At 40.6% G+C, this 25,409-nt stretch overlaps 1 protein-coding gene across 1 annotated transcript; it reads left to right on the forward strand.

The window, feature by feature from the left end:
* The first annotated feature begins 1,259 nt into the window (after window positions 1–1,259).
* On the forward strand, window positions 1,260–24,212 carry ext2 (exostosin glycosyltransferase 2). Its single transcript, XM_080458198.1, has 15 exons — window positions 1,260–1,369; window positions 4,259–4,601; window positions 4,677–4,900; window positions 5,562–5,651; window positions 6,585–6,701; window positions 6,893–7,088; window positions 7,342–7,481; window positions 7,591–7,684; window positions 12,691–12,822; window positions 16,522–16,711; window positions 19,268–19,434; window positions 20,554–20,697; window positions 20,914–21,042; window positions 21,730–21,812; window positions 22,798–24,212. Exons 2-15 carry the CDS (start codon window positions 4,287–4,289, stop codon window positions 22,934–22,936), a joined length of 2,160 nt encoding a protein of 719 aa, XP_080314324.1. The 5' UTR covers window positions 1,260–1,369; window positions 4,259–4,286; the 3' UTR covers window positions 22,937–24,212.
* Window positions 24,213–25,409: the final 1,197 nt, after the last annotated feature.

The raw sequence follows: 25,409 nt of genomic DNA on the forward strand, positions 1-25,409 counted from the left end.
CTATGTGTGGCTGTCCTCCTGTCCTTCAGTTTCCTGCGTCTGTGTGTCACGCAGGGATGAAGCTCCTTTGAACTTGTGGATTTTGATTTGGCGATTTTTGGTTTCCCCTTTTTTGTAATAAAATGCCAACCTTGATTTTTGACAGCAGTGTCTGGCATCTTGAGTGGCCCTTTCCCAAGCCAAACATAATACATAAATGTATTTGGATTTAAAAGAAAGTTTCCATTTTGATAGAAAGCTCCCAAACAGACAGGGAGATCATGCAATCTCCTCAGTGGAAGAACCATCAGCCACTTACGGATCCCAATATAACACTGCCAAATGCCAATAATTGTTTTTGTTAGGTATCTAAATTCTAATTTCCTGTGCATGTGTGCGCTTCTGTGCTGTGGTTTTCTTGGTTTCAGAAGCTTTTTTTTTTTTCCTTATGAAGTACATCACGGTACCTGTAAACTCAAGGCATCCATCCATTTACACCATGTGACCCCTCATGAACACACAGAATACTAAAGTGCTTGGGACCATAAATGTGGGCTGTGGAGGTATTGCAGGAGAGCTATGAGTAGTCATATTTTGTGATGAGCATATCCATCACTTTTAGCCTTCGATTTTATTTGTCCTTGTAGATATTTTGCAGCACTGTCTCATTCTTTTAAGTTTAATGGAACTACACTAAAAAAAAGAACATTAATCAATGTCTTTTTGCACCCTGTTTACCTGCCAGTTGTTGTCAGCAAACTCTTGGTGTGTTGTGCTGTGCTGGAGGGAGAGATTTAAGGCACAGCAGCAGAAAGTCATTCCTGTCTGCTGCCATCAGAATTTGAAAGATGAGTGTTGCAAATTTGGTTGAGATTTTGCACTTTCTTGCCTACAACGCACTTCAAGCACGTCACTTTTTCTTTTCTTTTTTTTCTTTGGATATTTATCTGGGAATTTTAGGGTGATGTTTAAGAACATGCTTTTAGCATAGGGATACCCCGCTGGGTGTTATTTTTGTGTTGTTTTGCTGTTGTTATTCCTCGTCTATAAAGCTTTGAATAGTCTCAGGCTTAAATACATCTCAGATTTACTCGTTGAATATGAAACATACAGCTCTATTCTGCCCTAATATTTACAGTTGTAACAGGGTTTTATGAGATTATAGATCAGAAGAGCGCAATGGCGTTTTGTCGGTGTATTGGGTCCGCCACCAGATGACGGCAGAGTGCGTTTCGCCTCAAACAGGAAAGAAGGACTTCCCTCGGTGTATCGTAATTTCCGGGGCGTCCAGGGTTCGCTTGTTGGTGATAGCAGCTCCACTGAAGTGTAGACCGTTCTTCGGTATTAATCATGAATTAGGACGGTACTGTCTGTCCCTCTAAACATCTCGGTGAGTAAAACGTCCATCCATAGTGATTAAATATTTATATTATCCTTTGTGTCGGTCTATAGGGTTGTAATAACGCGAGTTGAAAGGCACCCTGCTAACTGTCGCTCGTCTATTTGGTGTTACGGATTAAGTGGTGACCCTGTTAACGGGTACGTCTTCCTTTCGCGTCCATTTTTTTGCTGCTGGCAACAGCAGATGTTTAAAAACCCTACGGAAATCACGACTTCGTTTAACCGCATTCCTCATAACGTTTCAAATTGTCGTACTTTTCGTGAGCATATGTGCTTGATTAACAAACATGAGTCGGATTCAGCTGCAGCTTCAAGCTCCTCACTTAATGTTGCGTCTTAACACGTCACTTGGGGGCGGGGCTTTAGTCGGTGGACAGGTAGTCACATCTGTCCTGAAGCTGGAGCAATCTGTGACCTGTGAACATCGCTCTTAATTTTTTTATGTTGACATTTTTTTATTTTAGTTGTCTCAATCATTTTAGCTCCTTTTTAACCCTCCCCCCATTTTTAATTTTCTATCTTTTAGAAAACCTAGTGACTCTTTAGTTTTTTCTAAGCAGTTTCAGCAGTTTTATTTCCCTTTTTTTTGTTTGTTTATGGCGTTTCTCAACTCCATAAATAAAACAATAACTTGTATTCAGAATATCTGCATTCATTTAATTTCAATGGCCACATATCATAAGTCATGGATACAATTCTCCTCCATTCGTCGTCTTTAAAGACCATATAATTAGTAGCTTTGTAAAAGACATCTATGATATTTCGGGGAGTTACATCAGCCAAGCTGGTGTATTGAACAACTGCATGATTGATCTCACAGATCAACACACTGACAGTCGCCACAGGTTGAACAAGCTTGAGGGCAGCTGTGACTACCAGTCCATTGTCTCGTGTTAAATTGTGGCCTGAGTTACAGCACGACACCATCAGTGACGTAGCAGGTCCCGACGTTACCTTTCTTCTTATACTGCTAAACACTGGACAATGGATCTACGTTACACTAATGTTTATTTAAAGTGGCAGTGCCAACATGAAAACTGTCAGTTGAAAATTACATTCATGAAGACATTCAAGTAAGTTTCTGGATGATTTCCATCCGATGCTTGATTTAAAGGGTCGACACACTGACAGCAGTCAGGTTGATCCAGCGTAGTGTGGATGTGACAACCTGTCTACTCTGACTCCTGCTGAATTGTGACCTTCGGTAGAGCCCCGCCCCTTCGTGTCAGGACCATACTAATGTGAGCATGTGCAGCTGCAGCTGAGCGATAGTAGCGATCTGACACATGTTCAGGAAACAAGGGTGGACGCAAAGAAAAGGTACGGCACTTTGGAAGCGTCGTTGTGAATGCGGTGAGTTAGGACGGCTACGGATTTCCGTCGGGCTTTGGACAGCCGCTGTTGCTCGCATTAAGACCGGACGCTAAAGGAAGTCGGTCACAGTTAACAGGGCCGCCACTTAATCCGTAACACCGGATAGATGAGCTGCAGTTAGCAGGGTCACTCTCGTAACTTTTTGGCAAAGCAGCTTAAAAACTTGCTTAGATTAGGACTTGTTTTGGCTTTTATTCAATGTTTTGGTTTCCATTTGGCCGCCTGACCATGACTTGTTACCACTACTCGTCGATTGAGGGTGTGTGGGTTTTTTTTCAGTCCATAACGGAACAGTTTCAACATCGGTGCGACTTTAAAGATGTAGAAAACAGATGGCAATGTTTGTTTAGCCACCTGTCTTTCATAAAGCCACTAATCACAAGGAAATAAAATCTATCATATAATTGAAGACTTGAAGGTTGATGGAGGAGGATTGTCTCACTGCTACAAAAAAAAAAGAAATAAATGGAATTCAGTATAGCATTCTTCGTATTTGCAGCAAATTTGGTCTTTTCCTTAGTAATATTTTGGGTATGAACGACTTTTCTTTCTTTTTTTTTATCAAGAAAGGCTACACTGAATGTATGATTAAGAGGAAGCAAGGAGGAAATTCGTATCCATGATGTATGAGACATTGTTGTTGAGATTCTAAGAATGTGGACATTCTGAATATCGTTTTTTGCCCTTTGGGTGGAGTTAAAATATGTCATAAATGATGGAACCAGATCTGTATTGTCTCTAGGTTAAACCTTTGATTTGAAGTTTGGAACGTGAATGTTTGTTTTAGGTATTTTGCATTTGTCATGAAAGGGTTTTAGACATTGTACATGAGAATTGTTCATCGTTTCAATAACGCAATAATTCGCAGTATTGTCTCTTAGATCTCTTTTCAATTGAGGAATATAGGCGTAACATTGATCACACCAATGCATGCATGCTTAGTTTGACAATGTGTTGGTGTGTGTTAACATTGACACCACATCTAAGCCGACGTGAAAAGAGGAACAATGCTGGAAAAACCTGATGTCCCTGTTAAGTAGTATTTCAACCCCACTGGCTCCCCTTTAACATTTGCATATCTGCCAAGAGAAATTAGATGTGTATTTCTGCTCAGACAAGTACAGTAACATTTTCTAGGTTTATGAACTCGATAATTCTCCTATCCCAAGTATAATAGAATAGATTTACTTTGTAATTGCCAGAGCAAAATTCTCTGATGAAAAGGCAGCCAAGGTTTCCGATCAGTTACCACAGCCCTTTGTAATGTCATTCAGGGGGAAGGAGCCATCCAGAGTTAATTTTAATAAAAAGTGCAACCTGCCCTTTTGGTAGAGGAGCAAAAGCATTTTCAGTAGGTTATAATGGTTGTGATCATTTGTTAAGTGTTAAAACCCATATTGTTTTTTTAATTATTTTTATTTTTGTTATTGTTGTTATTCAAGCTACACAACTGTTATGCAGAAAGCTCAGTGTCATCATTGGTCCTCTCGTATTGTCTTTACAGCAACGGTCTGGCGGTAGACGTGTCAGCGATGTATGCCTCTGGGAAATACAGCTCTCGGGGCCCTGCTCTCATCCCGCGAATGAAGACAAAGCACCGCATCTACTACATCACCCTCTTCTCAGTCGTGCTGCTTGGCCTGATCGCCACCGGGATGTTTCAGTTCTGGCCTCACTCCATTGAATCCACCACTGACTGGACCATCGATAAGCGCACTGTGCACGATGCCCCTTTGATCCGGCTGCCTGCCTCCAGCTCAATACCAGAGCGGGGCGACCTAAGCTGTCGCATGCACACCTGTTTTGATGTATACAGGTGTGGCTACAATCCAAAGAATAAAATTAAGGTAACTCTACTTCACACTAGAATTCACTTGTTTCCTGTTTAAGCTATGGCTCACTATTGAAATTACTGTTTGCAGGTCTACATCTATTCGCTGCAGAGGTTTGTGGATGAGTTGGGAGTTCCCATCAGCAGCACGGGACTGTCCCGAGAATACAACGACCTGCTCAGTGCCATTTCTGACAGTGAATTTTACACTGACGATGTCACTAGGGCTTGTTTGTTTATCCCGTCTATTGATGTGCTAAATCAGAATTCCTTACGGATCAGAGAGACGGCACAGGCACTCGCAATGCTGCCCAGGTAAATATTTACTGTCGACTCAAGTCTAAAACAGTTTCATCCGGTGGATGTAATGAAGTTTAAATGTTTCTTTTACCTAAACTTGAATCACTATAACCAGAACCAACGTTTACAACAACTGAATTGGCCTGTGTGTCTTGTTGGTTCATTTTATAGTAGAATCTATTCTAATAGCACAAAATTGTTACATTTCGAAATATACAGCTGTAATACCTTATATTCATTGATGAGTCACCTCTTAAAAACAAATGACCTCTTACGAAAGAGAGATTTTAGAAACACTTAAAGTGGTACCTGACAATGTGTATTTCTATCTTATAATAATAAAAATGATCAATATAACAATACCTTACATAGTTTTGTCTTGTGGCAATATTTCACTTTGGGCACTTGCAGTCCTTTCCTTTAAAACATTTTTAATGTTTTACTTTGAAATGTCTTCTACGCCATTTTTTCTCTTTTTTATTGTTATTTCTTGCATTTTCTTGCTTATATGTTGTGGCGCATATACAAAATGTGCTCGACAAACAAATTTATCTGGCCTTTTTATTAAATAGGTGTTTGTGCACAGGGTATGAAAGTGGGCTTTCACTTGGTTTTGTTAGGTTTTTTTTGTTGTTTTTTTACTTTGAAAGTAATGTATTGTCCTAATTTTTTTCAGGTGGGACAAAGGGATGAATCATTTGCTTTTCAACATGTTACCTGGAGGCCCTCCGGACTATAATACAGCTCTAGATGTACCCAGAGACAGGTAGTGTATATTAAAAGCAGCACTTGTGTTGAGTTCATTCAGCTCAAACGAAGACCTGTCCAGGCTTGTTTGTAGGGTTCAGTTTACTCCTCTCAGAAAGTGTACTCTTCCAGTGATGGACACTTGCCTGCAGTCTAGTTGACGGCCGAAGCACAGGAAGTGCTATTTGTTACTAATGACTAAATTAAAAGGAAAATTTAAACTCATCTGAAACAACAAAATACAGTTGACCGGTGCGAACTGTATTGAAACAAAACAAACGAAACCAAAAAAACCATTGGGGTAGGTTTTTATGATTCAAGTCTATAACTTCCTTCATGTTTGTATAACATATCAATGTGATTTGATATTAATTTCCAAGCAAAAACGTCTCTCAAAGACCGAAGTGGCATTTCGCTGAAAGCTGTCTCTCACAAACTTGTTATGAATTATCATCTAATGAAGATGAAAGTAGTATTTACAAGCAGGGAGAAAATAACATATTTCCCAGAGGCCTTGCTGTGATATGATAAATCTGGCTGCTTTTACCAGCAAAGAGCCATATGTCTGAATATGTGCTGTAGGCTAGACTGATGGTTCAGGATGGAGGAGGCTGGGTTTATGAAAACCCAGTTTTCAGACAGCGAACACTATCTTTAGCTGTAAGGAATTTCCTGCGCTCATCCAGATGGAGTCCATTTGGCATGGAGCTTCATCAGAACCAGGTGTTAGTCATGGTATGTTTCTACTTTATGTTCACTTTACCTGAGAATAAAAGAGGATACAAAATACATTTCATCACCAAGCACACATTATGGGACCTTTTTATCATGGGCATTTAGTCTCGTGGTGTCATTTTATGTGTCACAGCAGCACAAGACAAAGGAGAGGTGTTCCTTCTTTGTATCTTTATCGTTTTAATGCATCGTTTTAATCCAGCCTTGTCTCTTGTAGAGCACTTCTGGCTGGTGGCGGTTTCTCCACTTGGACCTACAGACAGGGTTATGACGTCAGCATACCAGTGTACAGCCCCCTCTCTGCAGACGTCGAGCTGCCTGAGAAACAGCCAGGGTGAGATCTCACACCTCATTTTTCTTTGTCTTGTTTATGGGCAACATCAGTACCAAGTTACTTTAGCCCATTTGTCTTGGATTAAAGATATCTCTATGAACTCCTTACACTGCTCTCGAGGAAGTACTTATATGTGGTTTACCCCATAAAGTTTAACCCGAGGACTCGTTTCATATCTCTGCCTTTCCCAGGCCTCGACGCTACTTTGTTCTGTCTTCTCAAACTGCTATTCACCGAGAGTACCGGGCCGAACTGGAGCGTCTGAAGCAGGAGAACGGCGAGGCACTGCTGCTCCTCGACAAGTGTAGCAACCTGTCCCAGGGCGCTGCATCAGCACGAAAACGCTGTTATAAGGGGCAGACGTATGACTACCCACAGATCCTGCAGGTGCGGCCGTGAGAAACATTTGTTCCAAGTGCTGGTAATTTTGTGTGCGTGGGCATCAATTGTCTCTTGACGTGACTAGTTGTACTGTTGTTCCAAGTATGGGGAAGGAAGTTCCGGAATCCTGTTTGTGAGCAAGGCCTGAAGCAAAGGAATTAAATGGGGAATTATTGTAATATTTGTCAGTTTCTGTTTGCAATATCTACATAGATTATAGATATACCTCTGATGGTTTTCTACCCACTTCTCTCTGCAGGAGTCTTCCTTCTGTGTGGTCTTGCGAGGGGCTCGTTTGGGTCAAGCTGCCCTCAGTGATGTGCTGCAGGCTGGGTGTGTCCCAGTCATCCTGGCCGACTCCTACATCCTGCCATTCTCTGAAGTGCTTGACTGGAAAAGGTATCCTGTGTCATAGAGCTGTGGAAAAATGTCAAATAGTTTGACAGCCCCGAATTTTCAGTTGACTATATGTATTTCTTGGTTTTTTTTTTCCTTTCTTTCTCTATAGGGCATCTGTGGTTATTCCAGAGGAGAAACTATCAGATATGTACACCATCCTGAAGAGTATTCCTCACAGACAAGTTGAAGAAATGCAGAGACAGGTAAATGTCACACTGCAACTAAAAAGAAAACCTGCAGTAAACATGAGGCTGAAGTAAAGTGCATGACTTTGTTGGTTGTTTGAGAGCTTAGTCTGACAGAGTCGTCAGTGGGGCTGTTACTTGATCGAGCCTTTTCATTTTTAAGACGTTCCAATTTCTTAACCAGTCGACAAACCAGATCTGTGGAAGATGAAGCAAATTACGTGATATACAAGAGACAGGAATTTGGAACCCGACCTCAGTTTTTTTTTTCCGAGTTTGAATTTCCTCTTTTGCTTGGTCTAGATTTGAAAAGGCTTTTAGAGGATTCAGCTATGTTGATTTTAGCTTGAGCAAAATGCACAGAAGATGGCTTTCTTTCTTTCCACTTGATATCTGCATTGAGCCACAATAAACAAAAGTGAAAGCAACCATGAGAAAAGTGCACCAGTTCAGCTGCTCTTCATTCCCTTGTATCAACTCTAGTCCATTTACCAATTACACTGGCCAAACACACAGTTTGGGCCAAGAGCTCAAAGATGAACTCAGGGTAGGATTACACCAGACAAGCTCAGAACTATGGCTTTCTAGCAGGGCAGAGTGGGGCTATTCTGCTGAATATGACTCTCAGCAGTAGTATAGCTGTAGTATTGTTATCCAGTGGTCACAGTAGTCCTCTGCCTACTCTGATGGTCTGCTCCGTCGACTGCAAATACATTTTTCACATAATAAACTTTAGCAACACTACATCACAGACTGACACTAAGAAAGCAAGATCCCGCCCGTGACACATTTCTAGTTTTAGCCATACTCTCTTTACATTGCAAGCATATGTAGTTATATCTATGAAATCATGTTAAAAAAAAAAAAAATTCTATTTGTACTATAGTGAAACTTCAATATATGTTAGATTTATCACACAAAGTGATTATTTTATTTATTTATTTTTTTTAAATGGTAATGTTCTTTCCGATTTGAGAAAATTGTCAAAATGATAGAATTATTTTTACATAGGATCAGATGTTTTAATTGGCAGTCATACAATAACCCAATTTTTTGAGACACATCTGTAAATGAATCTTGAAAGTCACTACAGTACAATCATTAAACATTATTAATTATAACAGACCACAAAAAAATACGCTTGGTAAAGGATCAATATTTCATTCAGATGACAGTTACACTGGTACTATTCTAATAGGCTTAAACATGGATTTCTTGAATTTTGACATAGCTGATATATTTCCATTGTTTATCCAGCAGAGGGCTCAACAGCACCTGGTTATGCAGTGTGACTTGTCTTCCCATGTGCTGTGATTTAACCCTTGAAATGTAAAAATAGTAACAGATATTGTGCATGCTTTTCTTTTATGGTATGAAATGGCTCTTTTGTTATTTTAAGGAGTTACTGTCCTTCATGTTTTAGATGTCTCATTGCTCCAACACACCTGATTCAAATGAATGACGATTTATCAGGTTTCCTGTGAGCTCCATGATGGCCCATTCATTTGAATCAGGTGTGTTGGAGCCAGGAGACATTGAAAACATCCAAAGCAGTGGTACTTCTGGAAGCGCTCTGGGAAACACTGGTACAGATTAGGATATTGTCGGCCTATATTATACTTTCAGGAGTCGGAAGATTGAGTAGTTAAACCTTGCAGGCCACACGTGGTCTAGTCCCCATAATGCCAACGAACCAATTAAAACCAAAAAAAAAAAAGACATTGACACATTATTTGCTTCCCCGGTTATGACAGGAACAATTTTAACTACATTTGAAGCTCTTTTCATTTTTAATGGGCCTGTAAAATTTCAAATTTTGAAGTGGAAAAGAATATGAACACTTTCATAAAACTGGTGTGCATAATTTGTGATCAGTCACAATTTGGTAGCGATAATTTGTTTTGTGTGATTTTTTTTTGTTTGTTTGTTTTTTTGGTGGACTCCACAATATTCAGAGCTGCCCATATGTGACCTCTGTTGGCTTCTCTATAAAAAATGACTTTCAAAGATTATTTCATTTGAGTGATGTGGTTAAGTGCCATAAATCCAAATAACTAAAACTAATTGTTCTGATTCCTCAAATGGCATATTATTGTTCATTATGTGGTGCTTTTTATCAGATTTTTATTAAATACCACAGCCAGCCAACAAAACAATGAGGTACTTTGTGCTTTTAGTTCACCCCGTACAGGATCTCTTGGGATGGTTACACTATGATGGCTGTTGCACTTCTCTCAGTTGAAACAACAAATCTCATTCTCATGTTTGAGATGATGTAATAGCATCCACTAAAGTCACATTTTAAAAGGCCACATAGTAAACAGCTGGGAGATGTTAACAGTGTTCAAATGAGACCGCTGAGCCCATGTTTGTGTACTTACTCCCATGAGCTTTGTTTGGGTCGTACCCTCAGACTAGGACACATACACTCCAGATCTTTATTAGATTAGCACACTCGAATCATTTCTGTTATTAAATTAGAATTCATGAGATGGGAGGAGGGAGTCAGAGCCAAGGATGGATTTTATCCTCTGCTACTGCTTTGAGATTAAGGTCTGACCTGACAAGCAGCGTTTAACCCATATTTCCAGCATTGTTGTCTTTCACACACTGTGTGCGGACTATCGCTGCTTTATCGAATGCATCAAGTCACTTTCACCCCATAAACCTTTTTTTTTATTTTTTTATCCCCCCAAAAATTTTAATCCCCCAATTTTTATATGCATAGAATAGAATCCTCACAGGCATTGCACCTTTTTTAATAAGGTAACATTAACTTAACCAAAGGCCTCCAGTCAGAATCTTAATCTCTTTTAGTCAGAACTTCACAAGCCAAAGTTCAATATGACCTTGAAGGGACTGAACAGAGGAAGACCGGTTTTTTTTTTAACCTTTTTTTTTTCTTTTTTCCATTGTCAGTAATCTGCCAAACCAAAGGGCTTACAAGCACCAGCACTCTGTAATACCACATGAACCCGACTACTAAGGAAGTGGTCGTCAGATGTCGTCAACTAGGCCGAAAGTCCTGCGAACTTGTTTCTTACTTGAGCGATTTTAATAAGGATTGATTTACACTGGGTAATTAATATTAACAAGTAATATCTGCACATGTGCATGTGTGTGTGGAAATGTTTTGATCACAGTTAAAAGTGAAGCGCTAATAAATCTTGAGGGAAATAATATTCCCAGTGAGAACCTCTCACGATTGGAACAGATTTGGTTTTACTGCTGCTTTTGATTACCAGTATGTCAAATACACTAATGATTCCCTGCTTGTGTCCACAGCTCAGTGGCTGCCAATTCTGGTCTATCGGTTTAATCGTCTGTCAGGCACTTGACAACTTTCACAGAGCTAAACAAAGCAATATAGATTACTGTCAGTTCGGCTCTCTCTGTGCATCAGCTTTTTTTACTCCAGTTATGTTAAACAATCAAAGAATGAGAGCAAGTGGAGACTTCACTAAACTGCAGGGAAATTAGAAGATTATTTCATTTCAACTAGGCATTACATCAGATGGCTGCGACATTTGTCTTGCATTATTTCCTACAATTTGCAGGAGCTTTATAGTTTTAATTTCCAATACACGTATCTCTAATTTGAGGGAATACATTTTGGTTAGCTCTTGGCTTGTGCACAGTGTGGCAGTGTCGGTACTGCTTCACATTCTTTTTCAAGCAGCCAAACAAACGGGAATCGAGTGCGTGAACTGCGGGCTGAAGACTGCTGTTAGAAGGCGCAGTACGGGTCTCACTTCTTTCTTGCAATGATGTCCGTTCTTCCCTGCTCATAAAAATTCCTGCAGGCGCTGGGAGAGGGTGGAGGGCGACGGGATGGGCCCTTGAGCCAGCACAGTTTGCTTTATACCTCCTCCCGGTCGGAAAAAGAAACTTTCATCACTGGCTGATTTATGAGCCGTTGGGATTCCCCCCTGAGATTAGAAAGTCTTTTTGGATTCTCCTAACCCCCTCTGTAAAAATAAGTGCCGTTTTTATCTTGGTGTATATCCTCAGTCTTTTGGTCCAAACAGACATTGCTCTTTCAGACACACTTGTTGAAAAGATGTTTATTTAACAGACGGAATGCACAAAAGCAAATAATGAGACTGACACATGAACGGCTTTATATCAGTTGCATTACATGTTCAGCAGATGGCTCTTCATGTAAATATTCACATGTTCTACAGCAGAATTGTTGTCTGATTTGGATTCAGACAGAAAGGTGTAATTGGATTGGCACAGCATCCATGCCTCCTGGGAAAAGACTTTATTTGTCGCTTCATTAAACTCTTAGAGTCCTTTCAACTTTGAACTGTCCCAGGATGTTTCCTAATGGTCCAGCTTCAGCAATAATACAGGGAGTACACAGATTGAATGTGCACACACTCTTTCATGCTCACAGTTTTTGCTGAAAAAAAACCTGAGGTGTAGATGGGTTAAGAGTTCACTTATCATAAAGTCTGCTGTTCAAAGCAGAGATCTGTTGAAATGAAACAGGCACAATGAAAAGAGATTGGATAGAGCTTCAGAAGAGGAGTTGTTGAAGGACAAGACATTGAAGAGGCCTACAAAATTGCCTTAAAAGATGTGCACTGAGGGGGACATATCTGGATTTTACATTTATGACTTCACACAACTGTTATCCTCTGTCATGTGCATACTCTCTGGTTTGAAAATACCACAAAAAATGGTAATAACACACTGACATCTGAATGTAATATCTTTTTTGAGGTTCGGGTAAATAATTGTTGGCTGCTGTCACTGTCTTTCTTTCAAATGCATCTGCACAATTATTCAGTGTTACATATTTGGTCAAACCTTCTTTTATGGTGGCTACAGTTTCAAATAATCAACTACTCACTTGTTGACGGTACATTTTCAAAAACAGACAACCAGAGGCACTCTTCAACTCTCTTATCTATATCGGTGCAGGAGTCGAATAGCAAGTGGTTTAAGTGTTGATCCTGAACTGTCAGTTCTGTACATTTCTCATTAATTGTAAAAACTTGTGTTTCCTTTGTCTATAGGCACGCTGGTTCTGGGAAGCTTACTTCAGCTCCATGAAGGCTATCGGCTTGACAACCTTGCAGATCATCAACGACCGTATTTACCCATATGCTGCACACAGCTATGAACAGTGGAACAACCCACCTGTGGTGGTATGTACCTGTGCACACTTGATTTTGAGCAAGACGTGCACCATATCAGTGTGTTCAAACAGTTACCTTCTGATGTTTCCTCTGTCTCAATACCTGAGGGCTGCTCTTTTACGAAATACATCTATTTAATGTCTTCAGCTCTTTGGTTAACCATTCCGAGCCAATCAGTTGGATCACTGTTTCCATTGCAGATATTTGAATGACACTTGTTGAGAGTTGCCATGCAGTTGGTCGCCGTGCCACATAAGTTTTTCCGCTCTCCTGTGCCTTGTTAATCAAAGACTTTTGTCTAGTGACAGTAGATGCTTCGCCTCTTTCTGAAGTGCCACACATGAAGTGCTCCTCAGTCTGTTAAACTCCCAGATATGCTCCGAGGCAGCCAGTTTGTGTCAGCAGTTCTGCGCACAGAGGATGCCTCCAGTTGCGGTGAAAAATAAGTTCTTGTATGACTGAGTCATTGTGTTTGTAGAGAGTATGCTGGATGTGAAGAATGGCGTGTGTGTGTTTAGCGTCCCTGTGGTTGTGGGAGTTTGTGGCTGCAGACATCTTGGCTGGGCCATCATCTCTCAGGAGCTGTTAATCAGCCCGGTCTGATCTGGAGTCTTCTCCATCCTTCATCCGTGGGATAGAAGCGTGTATAAGTCAGCATGTGCATTGACGCATAATAATGCCCTTGGATCTGTCAGCTATCGAATAGTGTGCCAGTTTAAGTAAATCCACTAAAAACCGAAGATTAGAGAAGTGACCGTCCTAACGGGAAATCTCGAGCGTAAACAGTGAAATGTTTTCTGACCGATCTGTTAATATCTGTAAGGTTACTCAGGATTCAGTCAGCATGTTTACATGATACCTAATATTGCGTCAGTTGGTCTGAAGCTCGACTTGAAAACTGCATGTAAACATAGTTTTTGAAGTTGGAGACACATACTTCGATCTCCTCCTGCGTGTATACACAACAGTCCGACTGGTACAGGTTGAGCTGTTCTACACAAACACTCGAGCTCTGCACCAAACCCTGACTGGAAGAAACAACTGATAAACAAGCGCATAGGAAGATAAAACCAAGTGACTGGTAAGTGTAAACTTGAACGACGACTACAGCGAGTCACGTTGTGCTGTCTCAGCTCACTATTGACTGTTGTTTGTGACGTTGTCGTTCAACCTGAAATTGCTCAAAGCACGTTTACAGCAGCCTATCATTGCGAAGGCAACATGATTTCAGCAACCAATCAATTCCACCTCTGCACATGTATACAGGAACAAAGACAGTAGTCCAATTAAACGGTCTCGTCCAGCTAGAATTGGAAGCGGCCCATGTAGATTTTGGTTGTTGGGTATCTCGTATACCAACTGCTACACTTGACGTTGCCCCCTTGTGTCAGATCATTTTGTAAGAGCCCCCAAACCTATCTTCTAATCTGTGAGCATTACACCGGTCTCCGGCCTGTTCAGACTGAGAGGAGGTTAATTGTGTCGGGGTGCAGACCTTTGGCCATTTCTGCCTCAGAGGGAGATGAAGTGTTTTCTGGATGGCTTCAGTGAATGGATGGCGAGAAGAACTTGCACACAGCACTAAATAAATCAGTCAGACATTTTCCCTCCTATAGTCTTCAGGCTGGTAATTGAAAGCACATTTCCCAGGATTGCTGGTGCCTTTGGAGAGGGGGGTTTGGAATAAGGGACAAGCTGCTTTTTGTTTGGGATTCGTAGGTAGGGGGCATACTTGCAGGATTTCTACATTACAAGCCCTGAGCTTCTCAGACTTTCAAAGTTACCTGAGTTGAAAACATTTTCGTTGCGTTTGGGAGCTAGAAATATGAAAGTGAAATTAACCGCACACTTTACAGATATACTTCTTTCTATTGTAGAAGTCTGTACTTCAGTCGTTTCAAGATTTTAGTTTCACTTTGAATTAATCGTTGACTATAAAATTTGACGGAATCTCTTATGGGAAAGAAAGAAAAAAAAACCTTTTATAACTTATACTCTGCTCATGCACTATGGGATTAGAAACCTTTAAATAACCTCAAAGATAATCAGTGTTCTAACTTCAGTTATTTTCCTCTCCAGATCAGTCGGCTAAAGCTGTGTCAAAATTACAAATGTATTCACACTCTTAATATAAATGAATCGAGAACACACAATTGTGTACCAGCTTTGTTTTTAAACTTTGCAGTACAATTTAAGATGGGATTCAATCTACAACGATAGCTCCCTTTTTTTGGTACACAAACATGCAGTCAAGTTGACAAATATGTCCTCCCTAATGTCTTGTTGAATTGAGTCGAAGAAAGTTTGACTGTCTTCTTTATTAGTGAAAACAATCAGTGTGAAACACACAAAGAAAGACCTTTGATCCTGAGGCAGCTCTTCATTTGGTCTTGTTCTTAAACTTTGTGCTTTTTACGGCGTCTGAGATTAAAGACAATTAAACATTTTCCTTTTGATGCGAATGTAAAGCGTAGCAAACCCGCTTTCAGATCTGTTGGGGGCGCGTTGAGCTGCGGCTTTCTTTTTATCTCACCGATTCTGTTTGACAAATGACTTAAGTGGTCTCAGCAGCTTTTATTCTGTTTTAATGCATGTGCACGGAGTGTATGTGTTAGTTTAATTATTTCCCTCCTCTTCTTGTGTTGACAATGTGAGAAAGACCACAGGGAAGTTTCCACTTGCCAGTAAAGCCAGCTTTTATAGGTGATGGAGTGACTGATGTCGAGTAGAAAGCAGTGGCTGTGTCTCTGTTGACAGACTTGTGTTGATGCTGTGGAAGGAGCCACATAATCACTCAGTGGCCACCTGGGACCAGAGGAGAAATGGGGGTTTATGTGTACTTCAAGAAGCCCACAGATTTACTGTGCTGGATGCACTCGTTTTGCCCTTCTCAGACTGACTGTCATTGTACCCAGGCTGAAGCATTTATGCGGACTTTGATGAAGTTTATGAAGAGAAAATCCTGATGCTCCGACTGTAGCAAGTGTTACAGCACTTTATCTTTAGGATTGAGAGCTTCAGCTTCTCTTTAGTTTCGCAAAAAGAAACAACCTGAGGAGGAAATGTTATCATGAGCATGCTGGCTGACTGGTTTGTACCTTTTTTAAAGTTGAGCACTTAAGCACACACATACCATCAGAAAACTCTCCCGCGGTTTCCTTCCTTTAACAGTGTCATTTGATCCAACCTGGAGTCGGTGCGACTCCCAGGATTTACAGGCCATTTTAAAGGCGAGTAATAAAAGAAAAGCCAAGTTTCACACTGCCGATAGACGACAACAAGTCACAGCCTGGCAAAGTTGCCTCATTCCTCTTTCTTCTTCCTCTTCTTTGTCCTCCCCCATTTCTTCTGTTTCCCTACAGAGTTTCATTTGTTTATATCAACTTCAGAGAAGGCGGAATCCAACCTGATTCTTCCCAAACTCTTCACCTGCAGCTCTAGTCTGTGCTGCTGCTTCTGTAGGCTTTCATTTAGGTGGACACTCATTTTCCTGGAGAGCCACAGTCCTGCATACTTTCAGTTTCTTCCTGATTCAACAGACCTCAACTTAATCAACGTGTTGTCGTGGCCCTTCAGGACCAGGAGTAGTACCCACCTCTAGGCTACAGTCACTATTGCTTTACGTGGAAATTGGTGAAATGTTTTTATGTGTATATGTTTATGTCCTCTACAGCTTGTGTTTATTTTTCTGTCTCCTCTCTTGTGCAGAAATGGGCCAGTGTAAACAGCCCCCTCTTTTTGCCACTCATCCCACCGAGGACTCCTGGGTTCACTGCTGTGGTCTTAACCTACGATCGCATTGAAAGTCTTTTCAGGGTCATCACAGAAATTTCCAAGGTGCCCAGCTTGGCTAAGCTGGTGGTGGTGTGGAACAATCAGGACAAAAGTCCTCCTGAAGGTCAGTAGAACAGTACGGGAGAATAAATGTTGGTGTTAAGATCAAGATAAAATGGGTCCAGCTAAATGAGCCACATAGATCAAACACAGAATGAACATACATGGGATTATCAATATATTTCAGAATGAATCCGCAACTATACAGTACTTGCACTGGGGGGGCTGTTGTTCAGTGGTAGCGATGGGTAAACCTGGTCACAACGTAGAACAGATTAAAAACCTTTCAGTGAGTTGGCCTCCTTTTCCAATTCTGTGTTCTTGTCTTGTGAAGACCCAAAGTGAGTCTTCAAGACAAAACCTCATCCATCCCAAATAAACACTGCTGCAATAAGCTGTACTCACACACGAGCTGTTAATATTTGGTCAAATGATCAATCATCCATTCCTAACATCTCCATATTTTAAGAATGAGCATACAGTAGACTTAAAATACTTGCATTATATGAGTACATCTCAGTACTATCTGATCAGAAACTTATTTTAAACTGTTTTCTGGCACCCATCAGTTCTTATGAAAACCTGTCAGGAGTCTGTAAGTGTTTTTCTTTAATTCACTGCTCAGTCTATTTATTGAACCTAATCTGGCTGCTACAGCATAAAACTGTATGTAGTTTTTTTTATCCCACTGACGGATGCAAAGTGGGTTTTTTTGCCATGAAATGTGTCCCACAGCAGTAAGCGTTAACTAATGCAATGAAGTCGTGAGACAACTTTGAAGTGCTTACTCGTGGCTGCGAGTTGCCTTTTCATTAGAGGCATCAGCGGCGCCTGGCTGGAGCTTTGTGTCCCATTAGAATTAACTAGGGGCCATTGACGGGTCAGACTCACGGGCTCAGGCCAATATGAAAACAGATTTGCTCCCTGGTCACTCCCAGCCTTGATCTGAAATAGTAAGACCCCCATTTTTGTTTCCTCTTGTCTTTATGTCTTTATGTCCAACAAAGCAGAATTGCCGTCAAAGACACATTATGTTTGTACAACTCAAGTCAGCAATTGGAATTTTTCCTTTTATTTTTTTGGGTCATTTGGACAAAACATTCATGCATGCTTGTTTGGTACATGTTGCTCCTACTTATCTCTATAAGATTGGAATACACTCCTAAAATTAATAGCCGCACTCACATGTGAATTCTGGGTTTTTCTTGGGGGGGGGGGGGTGATTGAATACAGTTTAAGAAGTCACACGTCACAACACTTGACAGTGTGCTTTTTGACGGATGCCAAGGTGGGGCTAAAGTTTCAAACCTCGCATAATAGCCTATAATTCCCTCACTCTTACGGTCTATTTCCAGCCTTGGAAATAAAAGAAGGGATGACGGTGCCATGGAGAGAGTGAAAGAAGAAACTCTGGGCATTTAACATAGCAGTTCTCCTGACAATAGCTTTTGACAGCAGGCCTCAGACGTGGTTAGGAGGAGCCGGGGCTCCTCTCATACGCTGCCAGGCCCGAGTTAGTCCATTAATGAGCGGACACATTCTGTGTGATCTGACTGTGCCATCGTCCGTGCCATGGACACTACCCAAGACTTTTGTAGCGCTCCCCTGAAGCAAAAAACAAAAAAAGCCCTACTTTGTTGATGTGCTTCATGAAGAATCGCTGTGTGGTTAGATTTGCACGTGCTTGAGGTTTAGTGTTGCGATACGAGTCAGTGAGTGAAGTTAAATTCCCAGAGCAGCGTTTTCCACTGCCAGCAGATTTCAAAATCTCCCTAGCTGGTAACTGTTGTTACAACTCTGCCACTTTAGTCTACCCTTGAAGTGTTAATAAATAGTTTATTACAGTGTCATAGAGCATATATGTGTATTTTGTTTGTTGGATGACGACCACTATTTTTCATTCATAACAATTTAGAATACAATAGAATAGAATAGAAATACTTTATTATTCCCAGAGGGAAATTTGCAGAAGGAGTTTGCATGTTATCCTTGTACATGTGTGCGTTTTCTGTTGCTACTCCAGTTTCCTCTCGCAGTACAAAACATGCATTTGAGGTTAATTGATGACTCTGAAATCGTCTGTAATTGTGAATTGGCCTGTGTGAGCGTCTGTTGCTGCGTTTGCTCTGTGGTGGACATGTGACCTGCCTTTGCTCGTTGTTAGCTGGGATTAGCTGCTGCGCCCCATGACACTGGATTAGATGGAATTAATATACGCTGCCAACACCAATTTCCAATTGTCTCAATTTTCAACTTTCTCAATTAGCACCCTGCTAAGGGTAAAACATGATGACTATAATGTCAAATATTAAATTTTTGGGGTTTCTGACGTGTTAGAAAATACTTATAATATAGTTCCATTTACCTAGAATCCATTGTGGTGCTCTCATTCTTTATAATTGACTCTTTAAAGATGGTCAGTTTATTGTTCTATTGGAGAAAGTTAGAACTTGACATAACCTTTGTCAGCAAATCTTCCCAAACATCAATCATAACAATTGTCTCTGGTATATTCTCTATCAAGAGGTCAAATGCACTAACAAGTTAATTAATCTCTGTGCATTAAACTGTAAATGTGGTCATTTTTTTGTTTTTCCTTTGTTTTCTGTCCTCCTTGCAGAATCTCTTTGGCCAAAGATGACCGTCCCTCTCAAAGTGGTTCGAACCAAAGAGAACAAACTGAGTAACCGTTTCTTCCCCTTCGACGAGATCGAGACAGAAGCCGTGCTCGCCATCGACGACGATATAATCATGCTGACGCCTGATGAACTGCAGTTTGGTTATGAGGTGAGAAAAAGACGGCCAGTACAAAACCAAAACAAAAGAAGGGACAGGAATGGTAACCTTCAACGTGCCTCCCGTCCTTCTCATGATGGCATGGAGCCACTTTGAGTTGATCTCAGAGTTTAAAGTCGTTCAGGAAGATTACAGTTTCATTCTGTGCTCGTCGGGGATTTGACTGCCTGCCCCAAGTGTTTGATGTGTTAAGAATGATGACAGCTGTGAAGCTGATGCTTTCCATGCCCTCATACCTGCCCAGGCTCAGTGACTAATGCACACTCACCTGAATCCATTTAAAAGCCATTTAATAAAATTGTGCTCAGTTTAAAGATAATTACGTGGAATTACAGGCCGAATGGAGAAGTCGTGTGATTGGTCACAGTTCTTGTTGCTTTCAGTAAAGGGATCAGATTGGCTGATGGTGGGAAACCATTTGACACGAGCAGACAACTATAAAGGAATTTGAGCCTGAATATTGTTTTGTGCTTTGGTTTGCGAGAAACTGGCTTTTAGTCATGACTGTTGGGTAAAAGACAGGATCAGACTGAGAGATCTGAAAATGTAGGTTAATACTTGAATTTGAGCCAAAAGATATGAATTGAGTCATCTTTATGGTTGTTTTCTCACTTCACTGGTCAAGATGTAGAATTAGATTGTATATTTATCTATTTCAATATATTAATGGGTCATAACGTGGTGATTTATTGGCTCTGTCTTTTCTCTTTCTGTCCCTTTCTGCCTGTCCTCTGAGCCTGGTCCTGCACCAGTGTCTTCCTGTTAAAAGGGGTTTTTCCTCTCCTCCGTCTCCTCTCTTTGCTTCTTTTCTCTGTAAATGTACCTTAAGATGACAATATTGTTATTGGTGCTACATAAATTGAAATTAATATTTAGAAATTTCCCAACTGCACAATATTTTTGCACACCAACAAACGTCTGCTATTGGAGACGAGTCTATCGAAGGATTTTATTGAATAGCACTAACGGCACAATCCCACCAGAGCCTCTTCCAGTCCAAGCTCTCCAGTGTCTAACCAGACCTTCGTTGTAAGCGATCAAACGTCACCTTGGTCCACTTCAGAAGAGGAATGTCAGCCAATCAGTCTTCTGCGTTGCTGTTTCCTTCAGGTTTGGAGGGAATTCCCAGACAGGCTGGTGGGCTATCCAGGAAGGCTGCACCTCTGGGACCATGAACTGGGGAAGTGGAAGTACGAGTCAGAATGGACCAATGAGGTCTCCATGGTTCTTACCGGCGTTGCCTTCTACCACAAGGTGACCAGAGAAAATTGAGTATATTCAGCTGCTTTAATTCCCCCTCTGAGCTTCTCTCAAGGGGTTTTAGGTTTTAATAATTCTAAGCTCTCATGCTCGCGCACACAACTCATTTCAGATATAAATATATAGAAAATCTAGCACATCCATTCCACCTCCATATTTTGGCTCCTTATGTCAATGTTGATATTAAATGTTTAATTCTCTTTGTTTCAGTACTTCAACTATCTGTACACATACAAGATGCCAGGAGACATCAAGAACTGGGTGGACGCTCACATGAACTGTGAAGATATTGCCATGAACTTCCTGGTGGCGAACATTACAGGCAAAGCCCCCATAAAGGTACATTCCCTGCTCTTGACTGCTCTTCTGGGTGTTTTTTAACTTGCAGTGGGAGGCTGAAGCCCAACATTGCATACCAGGATCTCTGGGTCTGATCAGCTATCACCCTTCAACATCACTGCCGCTCCCCCACTCCACCCCATCGCACTCACTGTGCCCAGGTGCAGGGGGCCATGAGCTAAAGCCCGACCTCAACCTCCCTTATCTGAGTGTCACTCACTGGCACTCCCCCCTCCCAGTGTGTTTTCTTAAGCTTGCCGGGTTTCATGCACACCCCGCCGTCAAATCACAGGCTGCACACTTCCCTACACCTGCACCCGGGGTTCCAGCTCCCAACAGGTTCCTTCACAAAACACTCCAACACCGTGTCGTCCGTCTTCCCTCCCCTGTGTGCCTTTGACTTTCTTCTGCGCACACACACACACACACACACACACACACACACACACACACAGGTCCGTGGTGCTGGCACGGCCCGGGGTGTTGATAAAGTTTAGACTAGAATAAATCATCTTTGTCTAACTGCGCTGATGAGGATTGGCTCGTCTTCTTCATCTTGTTAGTGAGAAAAGCTCTTGTAGGATGTCACAGTTTACTTTTAAAGGACAAAGTATTGTGTCTTTATAACAAAGGTGCAGAAGTGAACAGACGTTACCCGTTTGACTCATTTGTTTTGTTTCTCTTTAGGTGACCCCGAGGAAAAAGTTCAAGTGCCCTGAATGTACTGCCATCGATGGACTCTCCCTCGATCAGACGCACATGGTGGAGAGGTATGCCTGTTTGTTTTGGAAAATCTGGATCAATTGAATCCACAGTGTAATCGGTTTATTCATTTATTTTATTTGCGTGTTGTGTGTCTGTGTGCTAACTGACTGCAGCTGGTCATCACATGCATGTGTTGCTCTTTTGTTGGATGACTCTGCTTTTGGATTTTGCCGAAAACAAATTGTGGAATCATTTTTCTTTTTAAATGATAGTATCATCCATTCGTTTTAAACATGGTGAAATTACTGAAATATTTGATTTAGTTAATTATGCGAAGGTAATTGTATTAATGGATTTAAAATACAGTTTTGTGGAACTTTTTCTCCATGTTTCTTTAACAGCAAGGCACCTGTGTATTATCCACAATTTTTTTATTTTACTTTGGGTTATTTGTTAAGAAGACTTTGTTCAGGATATAAAATGTCGGAACTAATGAAAGTAGTTGAGTGCTTTTTAAGAATTGACAATGATAATGTGTAAAAGTGAAAAAGAGTTGTCCAGATCAGTGATTTCAGTTTACAAGTAGACAGAGCCTGCACTTTATTTATATTCAGTTTGTTGTATATAGAAACGTAAAGAAAACCAACTTCAGGGAAATGGCATAACTGGATTTATCCTAGTTTTTTGTTCATTATTGAACAAGTGACCATATAAGGTTATTTCAGCATTTTGTCTTGTATCTTTAAAAAGAACTATTAGAAGTCTACAATTACGAAACACACTACGTTCCTGAAAATAGGATATTTTGCAGGACACTACTACTGTGCAGGGTATTAATAGATTCTTATAAAGCTTTCACAATCCAACCCGTTGAGGATTTTATGGCTTTTGGGGGGTTTTTTTTGTGAAAAGTTTTTTCCAAAAAAAAAAAGACATTTTTTACTGTTACAAACACATAAAAGTAAATTAATCTTGCGGTAACCTTTAACAACACGCGTGTGGCAGAAGAAGTTTGCTCTAGAAAAGTGACGAAGTTGTTTTCACCCGCAGATCTGAATGCATCAACAAGTTTGCCTCGGTATTTGGGACGATGCCTCTGAAGGTGGTGGAACACCGAGCGGACCCGGTGCTCTACAAGGACGACTTTCCAGAGAAGCTCAAGAGCTTCCCCAACATCGGCAGTCTCTGACCAGCCTACAACAGACGCCTGGGTCTCGTCACGTTGTCAGTACATCAGCACTTTTCAGGAGCATTTTACTTTGTATCTGGAAGTTTCCACTTTCAGACCATCACCTACCCTTCAGTTACAATGGGTTTCATTATCTTCCTTCTGTCTTTTCTTATTTATGTTTGAATCACAAATCCAGAGTACATTATGGTTACTATTGGACAGACCGAGGACACAGACACAAGCCTGGGGATGGTATCGGGAGCTGTGTCATTTTCTTCATTAGTCTTAAAGTACGAGTGAGGGTCACATTGAGTCTGATAGTTGAACAGGCTGAGGCCCTCGTGGATCCTCACTGTTCTGAAGCTGCAAACTCTGAGCTCCATCTCCTCTGGAGTCATCCGAACAATGTATAAAGGTGTCTTTTTTTTTTTTTTTTTTTTTGCCGCAGCGCTGTACAATAGTCCTAGTTTAACGCGCAGCAATAATCTTTTTCTTTTTTTTCTTTTGTCTTGAAAAGCTGAAAACCCGACCTTGTTCTTTTAGTTGTACTGTACGCAAAGATAAAGTATTACATGCTGATCTTCCACAAGTAATTGATTCAGTAACATCTGTGCAGGCTTTACTAGGCGCTTGATTAAATGTGATGACACACGGATGATGTACAATAAATGTTTCACATCGGCGCGTCAGACAAAGCTGGTACTATAAATCTAATATTTAGAGTGAGTAACTGCTGATTTAAAGAATAGATGCTTGAGCTACTGGAAACGTTTGAACTGTAGTTTTTTGGGGGGGGGTTCGGGTTTTTCTTTTCTTTTCTTTTTTAACTCCCCGTGTGAGCATTTTATGTATATATTTAAATATATATAAAACAAAAAACAGTGATGCTTAGTGAAGCATCCATGAAGTCACCTCATTATTCCTGTGCTACACAAACATTGCAGAAGATATAATGTACAGTGAAAGATGAGATGAATATCATTTTCAAAGATGTGTATAAACCTTTCATGTGTTTTTTTTTTTTGTTTGTTTGTTTTTTTAATTGTTGTAGATTCAATTGTTTGTGTTTTTGTCCTTTTTCCTTTGCCGGTTGTCCTCTCTTCAGTATTCAGGATGTGACGATAAAAACAGTGCAATCTTCAAAATGTTTTCATTGCCTTGGGGTGTTTTTATTTGACTTTTTAAAATGTTTTTCACAAACTCAGTCAGACGTCTAAATGTTTCGAGAGACTTCATATGTCTCACTGTACATAAGCCTTTGGAATACATAAGTAAAAAAAAATACCGCACATGTCTTGGTCCTAATTTTTGTATTTTTTTTTTTTTTTTCTTCCATTTATGAGTGAATTAAGTGAGAAGAAGATGAAGTGAGACAGTTTTCTATTTTTTATGTCTGCCGTTGGTTGAATGTGCGGGCGTCTGGAGCGGACCCTCCGTGACTCGGCCGGTCCACTGTTCCCTCCAGCCTGTCACCTGTTGTTAATATACGCCGCCTAATCCACCCTGTTCAGTGTCAGCAGTTCAAAAGGGCGCAGTTCGTATTTTTGTCAAGTTCAATTAGTGTGATATTCCTGCGGGTTGCGCGATCTCATTTCAGCACTCGTGTCTCTTCAAAGGCACGGAGATGTGTGGGGATTTCACGGTTTGACTACAATGATGACACAATACTTTGGCAGAATGGTGCAATGCAATATGACAAAAGTAAATCATAGGGTTTTTTGCTTTTTTTTTTTTTAACAACTTGAGACAGTTTCTTCGCTCATAGTGGCCAGCCGGGGTCTTTAGCTGATCTCTTTAAAGTTTTGAATGACTTGAATGATCGTTAAATGCTGTAGAAATTTCCATTTCTGTTGCAGGAGTTGTAAATTGATTATGATCATTCTTTGAATCTGTGGGAAGCCACTGTCATGTTTACCTGGAACTGAATTACGAGAACATGTTTTGCTGCTTCTGGTAAGAAATGCATTATGGATCCAAGTGCAATAACTTATTGTACTTTTAATCACAAACTTAACACAAGCATGAGTAAATTCATACTCTTCAAAAGACAGCTTGAAGCCACGCAAACATGAAAAAAAATTTAAAGAATTACATAGCAAGGAAAGAAAACTATGTTCAAACTCATTAGAAATTCAACAAAACGTACATCAACACATTTAAGAGAAGTGATACACTCAAATACTTGATAAATTGTCTCACAAAATAAAACAGAGCATAAAATTTGTAACATTTCCAAGAGTCTTTTGGCACTTCAATCCACTGCATGCACAAAAATGTACATGCACACAACAGCACACAAATTTATCAAATATTTACTCCTATACTGACTGCCTGACTTCAGTAGTACTAGAAAATTGGAAAAATGCATAATGGTGTCTCTCAAGGCTGGAGTTTTACAGCATTCAAGAGGCAAAAACGGTTTTGTTTATTTGTTTATAAAGTTAATCTCGAATGGACGGGCATTGTAGGATTGGTGACACAAGAGGTAAAG

This window comes from Lipophrys pholis (genome assembly GCF_963383615.2).
Source record: "Lipophrys pholis genome assembly, chromosome: 2".
Classification (NCBI taxonomy): domain Eukaryota; kingdom Metazoa; phylum Chordata; class Actinopteri; order Blenniiformes; family Blenniidae; genus Lipophrys; species Lipophrys pholis.